At 42.1% G+C, this 12,142-nt stretch overlaps 1 protein-coding gene across 1 annotated transcript; it reads right to left on the reverse strand.

Annotated features, from left to right (window-relative positions):
- Nucleotides 1-1,268: 1,268 nt before the first annotated feature.
- LOC111221577 (EF-hand and coiled-coil domain-containing protein 1-like) lies at nt 1,269-7,599 on the reverse strand. Its single transcript, XM_022745030.1, has 10 exons — nt 7,345-7,599; nt 6,996-7,296; nt 5,273-5,714; nt 5,047-5,181; nt 4,010-4,089; nt 3,582-3,723; nt 2,875-3,028; nt 2,196-2,312; nt 1,613-1,682; nt 1,269-1,518 (listed from the first exon to the last, which is right to left on the reverse strand). Exons 1-10 carry the CDS (start codon nt 7,597-7,599, stop codon nt 1,343-1,345), a joined length of 1,872 nt encoding a protein of 623 aa, XP_022600751.1. The 3' UTR covers nt 1,269-1,342.
- Between the last annotated feature and the right edge of the window lie 4,543 nt (nt 7,600-12,142).

Genomic DNA, 12,142 nt, shown 5'->3' on the forward strand with positions numbered 1-12,142 from the left:
GCTAATTCTATCTGCGATGTCTGTTTTCAGAAAAAAACCCAGATTGCAAAATAAATACCGCCCATACCTAAGCTACATGCTTGTTTTCTTCGGGCCCAGTATATACCCGGTTCCACGGCTTCCGGCCCATATACAGTATGATTGTGAGATGCTACTTCCACATCTGGACCAATTCTAGTGCACACACAGAAAATCTTCTGGCTGTTAGTCAATACTGCAGGATAACACCCACACTCGGATGTGGAAATATATGGGCCAGACTTGGGCTGAGGATCCAAGCATATGTTGGGCCAGAAGTTTCATTTTGCTATCTGGGAATCCCCTGTCCGCTCAGCACCAAACAGCAGAGAGACACAGTCAGAGACCATCTGGTGAACATAGTGAAGCATTTAGCAGCTAAAGAGCCAAATATTTCCCTCAGAATCTGGTGGAGACCAAACACGGAGCTAAAAAACAAGAGCTATCACAGAATCTGGGGCAAAATCAATACAGAAATCAAATCTGAAAATCAAAATAATGGAGGTACATACAGAAGTGAGAAGTAATAAAAGGGAAGAAAAATATTCCACAAACATCAGGAAAATAAATAAAACTGGGGATATTCATAAAAAAAATTATACTGTACATTTTAGGCTGTCCTGTGCGGGGTAATTTAGGCGGAACTGTCACAGTTCATTCAGTTATTACTTAATTGTCTAGCAGCCTTTGCCAAGAAGTCCCTTATCATTTCAGACCCTCAGGCCACTGAGACAGAAAACTTCACTTTTTTGACTGAATACTCATTAAATGAAAATTAAATGATGATTAAGAAATTGAACCTACTACCTTGACAAAGACCTCCACTGGGAGGTGCCCAGGACCCATGTAAATCAGATCCCAGAACCACCTCAACTGGCTTCTTTTGATATGAAGGAGCAGCAGCTCTACTCCACGCTCCTCCACGTCTCTAATCTCTCTAGCCTTAGAGATTTTCTATGTCAAACCTTGAATTTCAGTCACTTACAATTTCCAATTCAAACGGTGAGTGGCCTTGCAAACATGAGTTACTGTTTGGTTTTCAGAGTGCGAAGTTAAACCTCCAACAGACGCTGAACTTGTTTCAGCTGTGTGTGTCAAAACTTACATTGGAGCAAGGGGTTTGGATAAAAATATTTAATCATTTATATTAAATAGATACAAAATACAACACTAAGAGATTGAATTAAGTAAATAAAATTCATCTTTAAATACATTGAACCAGTGTCAACATCTTGGATATACAACTGGGAAATGTACACGGGTGCAAACAGGTCAAAAATACAAAAAAAGAGTATAACTAAAAAGTACCACAGTAGTAGCTTATTTAACAGGAGATGAGCAGAGGGTTGGCACTGCTGGTTTGATGACCTGTAGATGTAACCAGGAGCTTCTCTCTGCTCTCTCCTCCTCCTCCTCCATCATCCCCTCCGTCTCCAAGGAGATCACAGGAGGATAATCGGCGGCAGAGAGCATCAGCGACCTGTAGGACCCTGGATGGACCTGGATGGAGAAATTGAAAAGTAGCATTAATTCATTTGAAGCAATACTAAAATGTGAATATTTGGATGATTTGAAAGATGTAGAACAGACCTACCATCTCCATTCCTACTGCAGACATCCAGAGTGTCCATCACAATCTTCCCCAGCGCCCTGCGGGACATGTTCTAGAGAAAAGAAGGAGGACAGGCTTTTCACTTTCTGGTGTCTTATGATGAGACACATGGGTTGCAAAGTTGCATCAAGTGTGTGAAATTGTTTGTCTGTCTACATATCTAACACAAGATGCACATGCAAAGCAACCTGCTAAAAGCATGATGGGATATGCTCTCTGAACCCAACCTTCACCGTCCCTGAACGGGATAATTAATTATATAAAACACAAACATACAATCAGGGGTAAATATATTTGCAAAGCCAGTAGCTCTCAAAATGATAATTTAATATATATTATAATTAAGCGTTTTAATGAAAAATACATGTGTTCAGCGCCACAGGATCTGTAAGACTCAATTCTACATATACAGTATTTTAAGGATAAATGACTGTGACCTGGATGAGCAACAGAAAATGGATTCATGGAATAAACTGTAGATGGCGTTGAAGAGGTGGGTACTGTATGTGTAATGGCCGAGGTGGATGGTATGAGTGTGTGTACTGTCTGTGTGTTTGTGGCGTGCCTTGTTGCGTAGCTGCAGCAGTAGTGTGAGGGCATCTGTGAGTTTCTCCTCCAGCAAAAACAGACGTGTCTTTTCTTTCTCCTCCAGCCATGCCTCGTCCTCCTCTTCCTCAGGCCTCTGGGAGACAAGAGGAGGAACGAACGAATGTAAACAGGCTAAAACTTAAAGCAGTGGCGGAAACACTATTCACTACTCACTTTACTTATATAAAAGTGCCAACACCACAACAGAAGTTTTTCTTTTCATCTGTGAAAACAGGTGAATTTTTTTCCAGGCAAGTTTTTCTACATTTGTTGTTTTTCATTGTTCATTATTGTCTTGAGAGGCAAGTTTTTGTTTTTGTAATCCTCATTTCAGACACAAGAGTGCACCACTACCCCAGTCTAAAAAGGACTTAAAGCAGACCTCTCTGGACTTTTTAGTGGGTAAGTCTAACTTGAAGTTATCCAGCTAAGTTAACCAATGCATCGTTATGTTCTTCACTGGCGATACACAGTAGCATTGCTCATCTAATCCTTTGGCAATTCAGTGTTCCTATAGAAGGGAACTCTCAACTTTGCCGCTACACATACTTGATGTCCGTTAGTTCTCTGTTGTGGAAGTTTTTTCTTTTCTTATTTAATCTGACATTAGGCCTCCAGCTGTTTACATGTTACCATCATCTCTCTCTCTCTCTCACCTTTTCTTTGTCAAAGCTTCTGCTTCCCTCTTGCTGCTCTTGGTTTGGTCCCCTCCAGTCACAGCGCCCCATCCTGTCTTTAGAAGTGTTGGTGAGGTTTTTATCATGCAGGGGAGTCTGAGAGAGAAGATGATGGACCTTATGGTTCTGACATCTGGAGGAAGACGAAGGAGATTTAATTGTTTGTTTGTTTCAGTTTTAAAGAACCATAATGAGGACGTTCCTGCATTGTGAAGACATATCAGCCTTTTCTCACCACGGCAAAGTTTGAAGTGAAGGTTAGAGTTAGGTTTAGGTTTAGGGAATACACAATGTCAACGACGGTCCTCACAGCTATTGAAAGACAAACGTGTGAGTGTTGATGAGGTTTAAACTCAGACAGTTAGATAGTGGTGCATAAACCCCTTAAGAAATTCTAATTGGTGGAAGTTTGCATTTTCTCTCGTTAAGCATAACGGTAGCTAGTTAGCAGCTATGGTATCCTATGCTAAAATGTTAGCAAAGAGAGCTAAAGCTATCCTCTGACGATCCAGAGATGATCTGAGCCCAATACCATCACTTTACAAAACTACCACAAAGTAAGAATAGTTATTTAAGGTTAGATGTTGATGAATGTGTGTGTGTGTGTGTGTGTGTGTGTGTGTGTGTGTGTGTGTGTGTGTGTGTGTGTGTGTGTGTGTGTGTGTGTTTGTTAGATGTTAGCTAACCCTTTTCCGCAGCTGGGCAGTTGGCTGAAATGCTTCTTCACCTCTAACAGGCAGCACTGTCCTTTCTCCTTCGTCCCCCTGTCCTCCTCCTCTTCATCAGAAGCAGCTTTCCCCTCCACTGCCCTCTGCAGACACTCTGCATCTGCAGACAGTAAAAGTAGCTAGATGTAGTGACCTTACTGCCCGAAGGCGACTCAGTGATTAAGGATCCACACATGCAGCTATACCTGTGTGGACTGATATTGTTTAATGTGACATGACTTTAATGCTGCTGCTGCTGCAAGGCATTGGTGGATGAATAATAAGCTTCAAAAATCTCCCCGACAAACAAAGGGATCAAAAGCTGGAGGGAAAATGACAGTTTATTAAGAACACATGATCTCTGAACCGTAATTGCTCAGTGATTCATCAGTTTTGCAGTCACCTACCTGTCTGTCTATAGGAGTCTTCTGCTCCCAATAGATACGTTTGTTGATGGGACAAATCCAAGAGGCATGTACAGCAGGATCTGAGGGTGGTAAAGGTAGAGAACATCACTGATACTGTGGACAGATGCTCCCTCATCTGTATTTTTGTATGTGGGTTATCGAACCCGATCTGAATTTTGTTCACTGGCTTGGACCTGACTAATGAAAGCTGTCCTCTTTCCACTCTACAGCCCCACAGGAAACCACAGGTGATGGTTTAGATGCTGCGGAGTGATGCCAGGATCAGTCTACATGATACTTATGTCTTTCTATGTCACATTTAGATTACCACAGCTTTCAGTATAACATGACTTGCACGAGTTATAAAGGGCATCAGGCAGGAGAGGCCTAAAGCAAATCTGAAATCAGGTATTGCTAACTTTGTCTGTCTGCTGTTTGCTGAGCAGACGGTGTACAGGAGGAGGGGCTGATGGACAGCTGCTGGAGTCTGATGAGAGTCAACAAAAACAGTAAAGGTGTGGCTGTAAAAACGAAACAATGAGCTGAGAGACGCCTGTAGCAGAGTGGAACTACAGAAGCAGGTTTATCAATGCAAGTGATTATTATATTCTAAATACTGATTGGTGCAACTTATATGTGCATATTTGTGGTTTATTGAGTCAGATTTTTCTTGGACAGAGCAGGTCTGAACTCTCTCTAAAGCGCTGTGGGTTTCAGCTGATGAATCTGAGCGTAACGAGGTCACTGAGGACAGCTGGAATGAGTCTCTGTTAAAAATAAATGCAGTGGCGTCTGTTGAAAATTAACCCCATCTAACTTTTACCTGACACTGGAATTCAGATTGAGTGATTGAGTGTAACTTAACCTGTGTAGCTTGAATGCATTAAATTTCAAATCAGCAGAGCACAGAGGCAAATGATGTGTAAATAGATGCACAAACATACCCATGCTCACAAACACTCACACTCACACTCACTCAAGGACACACACACACACACACACACAAACACACACACACACACACACAGTGTTTGTACCTGTACTGGTGCAGTTCAGCCTCCAGCTGGCTGATCCTGGACTGGAGCTGCGGCACGGACTGAGCCTGCTCCTGGATCAGCCGAACCCTCTGGAGCCCCATGCTCAGAGCCTCCCTGGCGTCCTCCGCCCGCTTCCTGATGGAGATCATCCAAAACCTGTTTATACGTTCTTCCATTCAGACTCCATCCAGTCATCCTTAAAAGCTCCCTGTAATAAAAAACGAACCTGATCTGTGAGTTATCCTTCCTCAGTGCAGACTCCACCCCCTGCAGCTTGCGCACCTCCTGGTACGCCCACTGCAGCTCCGTCTCCAGCCGCTGATTGAATTTGATGGCCTCCTCCAGCTGCCCATCACGTGAGGAGCGGATCAGCTTCAGCTCCCTCAGAAGGGGGTCCCTGATGTCCTGTCTCCTCGCCACCCTCCTCGCCTCATCCCCTCCAGCACCTCTGCGCTGTCCTTTAATTCTCTGTGTCGGTACCAGCTTTCCCTGTACGAAGGTGATGGAAGTTGTAGGAGTAGAAACAGTGGAGTCAATGCTGGAGGGAGACGGGAGGGGGCGGCCCCTCTCTCGTCGGAGTGCCACCTCCAGGGCCAGGCAGCGAGCATCGCTCCCCTGCAGCGCTGAGCGGAGGTCCTCCACCAGCTCCCTCAGAGCTGATACCTCATCTAAAGAAGAGGATCAAACAGAGAGAGGGAGTCAATAGTTATTTACACATTAATTTAAGTGTCCCATATTTTACACATTTCCTGTGTTTTCTTTTTATCCATAACAAGATATATTTCTGGTTTAAAGAACCAAAAACAGTTTCAGTGTAGTTTAACATCTCCTCTCTCAGGCTTCTCTCTGGAGCTCTAGTAACAACAGGTTGGTGAGCCAATTAGAAGAGAGGAGACTCTGAGCCTCTCCTCTGATTGGCTGACTGTTTTCTGATTGGTCCAATAAAAATATATCAGATTTCAGGTAAACACTCAGAGAAACCAAATCCTGCAAGGTTTGGATGGTGGGTCCAAGTGGCTGAGAGCGGTGACTGCTTTTTTGTGACATCACAAAGTGATAGAAGTCCTGAAGGCTCAGTTTCTGAATACAGGCTGTGTGCATTTCTCTGTGGACTGAGCGCTTTCACAGTATTAATATAGAACCTAGACCTGCTTTATAATCAAACACATGGACGTGTACCTTTATACAATATGGGACCTTTAAGATGTTACATAAAATAAGTATATGATAAGCTTGGAGATACACGAGTTGTTTGCAGTTTCACCAAGTTTCCCCTCTAGACTTTGTGTATGGTTGCATTTGAAAAAAGAAGAATAAAATCAATTAATTCATAATCAAAATCAATACAAACTGGCTTTCAGTCAGGCTTTGCGTTTTCTTTTTCCTTTCCTATCAATCATCTCATGTCGGCCAGATCTGTACTGGGACCTTTTGGAGGGGCTGAACAATATATACGAACTAGCTCGAGCTTGAGCAGCTACAGTACACATGATACATCAGTATTATAATGTTATATGATAGTCACAGGGGCAAAGTACTTTTACTTTTGATAGTTGAGGTGCATTTAGCTGATAATGTCCCTGTACTTTTACTCAAGTAGGAATGCAGGAGTGTTTTTACATTTTCTGTAAATGACCTGATGGAAAAGATGGAAGAGGTGGAGAATAAATCAGTAGCAAATGTTACATGTTGCTAAAGATAAAAAAAAAAAAGACAGAAAAGGAAATGAGCTGAGGTAATTGGTGGTTACAGCTATTTCTGCTCCCTCTACCGCACACTGCCTCAAGATAATAACTGCTCTGTCACTCCATACTATTATACAGTATATAGTTTGAAGGTAACAACAGGGTTATTAAATAATTTCCTATATACTGTAATAAGCTAAAATAAAGGTACGAGGCATTTCAGTGCAACAGCACATGTAAAATAATATCATCCAGGTGCAGTACCTGTCTCACGGTCCTCTCTGGTTCGACCTTTAACAGATTTGTCCACAGGTCCACTCTGGTCCCTCGTGAGATCAAAACTGACACACTTTCTCCGCCTGACACGCGGCCACCGGAGCCGGATCTGTCTCTCGACCAGCTCCGTGTCCTCGGTAAGGGGCAAGCGCCAGGCACACTCCCCGGTGCCTCTACGCGCAGTGCGCACACGGAAATACCCACATAGCCGGGAGTGGAAGTCTTTAAAGGACAGCTGGCAGGGCAACCCAGAACACACATCCCTAAACTCTTCATCTTCTTCATCCTTCTCTTCACCTCCATTTTCTTCTTTTCCTTTCCTCGTCCTCTTTCCCGCTCCAGGGAGCCCTAACACAGCGCACAGCGCGGTGAAATCCTCCGCAGTCACCGTATCGTCCCGGTTGGGGTAGGCCAGGTGGTGGAAGACCTCCTGCAGGTACTGGTCTATACCAGTGGCCAGGACGACGATTTCGTTCTCCGCACCGGGATTGGGGCAGTGGTGATGGGCCAGAGCGCTCCGGAGCCACTCGCTTTTACGCGCTGCTCGAGGCGAGGGCTCGATGCGCGACAGGGCCAATGCGGTGCGCTCCATGACTACACATAAAGTAAATTTTTCTTCTAGGTGTGTCGCCAAATAAAAATCGGATTATTCGAATTCGCACCGGATATGATTTCAAAGCTGAAACACTTTCCCGGTGTGGTTTGACGCAGCGTAATTCCCTGGAAATTTCAACCTGGATTCCTTCCCAGCGCATCAAGCCAAGATCTGATGCCATGGGGTGGGAAAAAAAATCCCAGGGCACCGACTCCACCCTTTTGTGTGCACACTCGCATGTGTGTGTGTGTGTGTGTGTGTGTGTGTGTGTGTGTGTGTGTGTGTGACTGTACCGCTTAAAGTTAGATATGCGAGAAAGTGAGGGCGATGTTGGTGCTGTGGTAGTTTGATTACAACAGTGGATCACATGTCAAGTTTTGCCACAAACAGTTTACAACCCACATCTTTGACTGTGTTCCTGCTCAGGACGCACCCCATACAGAAATGTAATAGGCTATATGACATATGTGTATATTATTATCACGTACATCCTCTGGCTATATGAAGATATAAGTTTATGACATATATGAAATACCCATAGTAAAATAAGTATATGTACAGTACATATATTAAAAATATCTATGAAGAATTCACATGGTATAACATGTTGTGAGCATATAACAATATATATTTAATTAATACATCCAAGTTTATTAAAACAACGTACATATAAAAATCGTTATGCTTATATTGTATATTAGATATTTTCTTATCAATTTTAATGTCTATCTTCCCATTCTGGGAAACTGGTCTCAGACTTTTGGACCTTACTGTTTCTAATTTTATAAACATATATTAACAGGTTTTGGGATGTATATATGTATATTTATGTAACATTTGTCTGCACTATAAGCATACATACATAAACATACATATTTGTATGGGCTAGACATACTGTATACGTCAAGATATGAATTTGTTTCAATTTCTAATAGGTTTTATATTTGATTTTTACATGTATGTTTATATTTTATATATTTGCCAACAAGCCGGGCAGTTCCTTTTGTGTGATAAATGATCAGATGTGTGGAGTCCTGAGTCATAAGTGGGATCACATGTTTTTGAGGTAAATGATATAGTTTGCAGAGATTCAGGCATTTTGTGGCAAAAAACAGTCCACAACAGTCAAGAGTGAGTCATGGTGGGTTTTAGTTTGCACCTTTACCAGAGTGAATCTTAAGGGGATCTGACTCATGGCCTTTGTGGCAGCAACAAAGAAAAAGGGTAAAACGACTCCTGATACTCTGCACCTTTTGGACTCCAGTCAGAGCTTCACCTGGAAGTCAAATATGAATTTGTTTACAGGAATCTGAGCGACTCCTGGGGGAAATAACTTTCCCTACCTTGAATTCACCACTTATTACACACCTGACAGCCATAACAAAGAGGTGCATCTTGATCAAATTCAGCCGGGCATGACTGAACCACACAAATTACATATGAATTACAATCCACTGGCAGCAATTAATCAGAGAATTACACAATGTCAATAAACCAGTCCCAGGACTAGAGCCAAAACAATTTGTCTATTGGCAGGAAATGAATCAGTTTAATGTGCTTATACAATAAATTCTGTATGTTTGACTTTTAGATTGCTGCTCAGACAGAATAATCTGAAGACGTCCCCTTCGGCTCTGGAAACGTAATCATTATTTTATGTTATTTTATATATAAACAAGGTATTAAACCAAAGACAAAAAGGGATGCAAGTTTAAAAAAAAATAACTATTAGAATGAACTTTGATTTGTTTTTGTACTGTTAGTGAACAAGGTTGGATTATCAACTAGGCAAAGTGGCCAACTGACCCTCAGGGGTCCCACCAGCCCCAAGTTTATTCCTCCATTTCTGTCTTCATCTGTCACACCACTGAAGTAGAATATCAGTTATAACAGGTCCTCCAGCCTGCAGCAGGACTCTGTCACAAAATGTTTTAGTTAATGTTGAGTTCATTTATTGTAAAGTTGTCTTTGAACAAATTCCTTTAATTTTTTCTGCATGTTAAGTAATTACCACTCAGAAAAGCCCAGGTAGTTTTATTTTTTTTCGTTGAATCCTTGGAGTTGAAAATGGTGGCACATGTCGCCATTATTCCCTGAAGCTCAAGTTGGCATATTCAAAAAGCTTCGTTTTATCTGACCAATCAAAAATGTTGAGTTTACTATCACAGAAAAATATGTCAACTCTCTTCAAGCAGCTTCATGTTCACTGTTGAGACGTGAGATCGACATCAATCTTCTCATCTGCCTCTGGGCAAGAAAGAAAATAAGAATACTTCCCAAAATGTCAAACTACCACTTGACGTGAATACACATCATTAGAAAATTGTATTAAAATTGTACAGACTTTTGTTTCTAAAATCCTACTTACAGCCAATCCTGCGTTCCGCTGCACATAACCAACCACACAAAGCGAAACACAGACGCTTGGTTTTGTCTATGAATGGAAATGTGTTTTGTGCAGACCAGCAAAGCAGAAAACTCACCTCTTTCAACAAAGGGTTTTAAAATAAATCAAAATGAATCACCAACATTAGTGAAGATAAGAGTAAAAGACGACACTGTTCTCTTCACTAATGCACTGGTAAGTAGATGAGTCATCTGAACTCACATGAGCTCACAGAGGAAAAGCTCGGATACTGTTTAGTCTTTGTTTTGGTTTCCAGGACTAATCTGAATATGGTTGAGCTGCAGCGCCTGCAGTGACTCATCTGGGGCTTTTACCTTTGGAAAGGTGTGTACTGTTTCACTCTGTGCTACTTAAGGCTACAAATATCGTACTGCTTCAAGTCAAACAAATGTATTCTCTCACAGACACAGAGAGTGTCCTGAAGATATCAAACGACATTTATCACCTGTTTCACAGACGCGTGCAGGCAGGCAGGCAGGCCGAGCTTAGCGGCGGTGATCAGTTCAGGTCCTCTGGCTGTGTTGGAAGCTGTGTTTTTCCTTTCAGGCCTCTTGGCAGGAATCTGATAAGACGGTCAAGGTCAAGGTGTGAACTACAGCCGCAGACATGCACACATATGTTTTCATTGAAACACAACAATCAGTGTGGTAAATACAGTAAAATATCCTCAGTTTATCGTACAGTAACAATGACCATAAATATAACATGTAAATATATAAAGTTTTACACTGTTTTCTGCAATGAAAAGTACTAGTGTAGGTGACGTCTTTTGCACTGCAATGTACTTCAGTTATTTAAAGTAAAAGTGAAAAATGACTCATGTTATTATTACTATCATTAGATTATTATTACTCATGCATTAATGTAAATAGTGACTAATTTTTTACTACAATTAATGATTGCAACACGGATCAGGGATGGTTGTAACATATTAGAAATTTCACTAATTTACTTTGACTGTGAGAGGAAATAATTCTCAAAATAACTTTTTCTTCTACATTAAAATGAGGAAAATATAACTCATGAAAAAAATTACTTTCACTCCTCCACAACAAGTTTGAGTGTCATCACTCTTGCATGTTTCTGATGGAGACATAAGACTTGTTGCAACCGTCCCCAGTCTCCCCTCCAGTTCACTGTGAGCTGTCACAGTCAGTCAAACCTGCAGCCACACATCCATTCCCAGCAACAGCAAAAAACCAAATAGTGAAGATCAGTCATCAGTTAGGGGCTTTTATGAAAATAATAGAAGTTGCAGTGAGATCCTCCCTCAGTCCTGAAATCAGAGTTTATCCATAGAGATTAGTCCAAAAAGAGCACGAGCTTACATAAATCACATAATAGGTGTTTTGGTGAAAATAAATACTCACTTTAACTGTTTTCCTTTTGTGTGTGTGTGTGTGTGTGTGTGTGTTTGAGTGGTAATTAGTAGTTAATGTGCAGCTCAGAGTTGGTCCCCTCTGTCCTGCTGCTGTCGTCCTGCCTCCCCCTGAGAGTCAGTCCTCCAGCTGCTGCTCGCTCTGGGTGAAAGGACCTGATCTTAAAATGAAAGGATGGGAAGCAAGAAGAAGGGGCTGTAAATAAAGGGGGGCTGAGGATCTGAAGCCATGTGTGTGTGTGTGTGTGTGTGTGTGTGTGTGTGTGTGTCCTGTTGTTCACCTTTGAGAGGAGGAGTGAGACAGTATCAGTGTTGATAGGAGTTGGGTAAGAGCTTTGTGTTGGCTGCCATATGCTCCTCTGAGGGTCAACAAAAAGACAAATACAGCCACACACACACGCGCACACACACACACACACACACACACAACAACTCTTTGAAGTGGTGACACTGACCGATACACTGTGTCCAGTTCACTGAAGGCTCGTCCTGGTTTAACCCTACAGGGATATGAAGGTCTCTAAACATGAGGTCACACATGTTAACCTATGTGGTTGTCCACTCTCTTCTTTATTGATCCGTGACCATTTCCTGTCCGGTCATCGTGTTTCAGGGTTGAGCCACATGTCAAGGACAGAAGGAGGGTTGCACACACCTGCGCAGTCTCTGCATTGTCATATTTAGTTGTGCAAACATACAGCACAACAGTGGCAGATACTATATAAAACGTATCCAGCTCTCACTTGTTTCATTGT

Source organism: Seriola dumerili, unplaced genomic scaffold, assembly GCF_002260705.1.
Source record: "Seriola dumerili isolate Sdu_G_001 unplaced genomic scaffold, Sdu_1.0 BDQW01000088.1, whole genome shotgun sequence".
Lineage (NCBI taxonomy): Eukaryota > Metazoa > Chordata > Actinopteri > Carangiformes > Carangidae > Seriola > Seriola dumerili.

Excerpts from the sequence above, each read along its gene's own strand:
- LOC111221577 (XM_022745030.1), bottom strand. The coding sequence starts at position 7,599 with ATGGAGCGCACCGCATTGGCCCTGTCGCGCATCGAGCCCTCGCCTCGA. Across the intron at positions 5,182-5,272 it reads AAGGATAACTCACAGATCAG|GAAGCGGGCGGAGGACGCCA; the intron begins GTTCGTTTTTTA and ends GATCTCCATCAG. Across the intron at positions 1,683-2,195 it reads TGCTGCAGCTACGCAACAAG|AACATGTCCCGCAGGGCGCT; the intron begins GCACGCCACAAA and ends TCTTTTCTCTAG.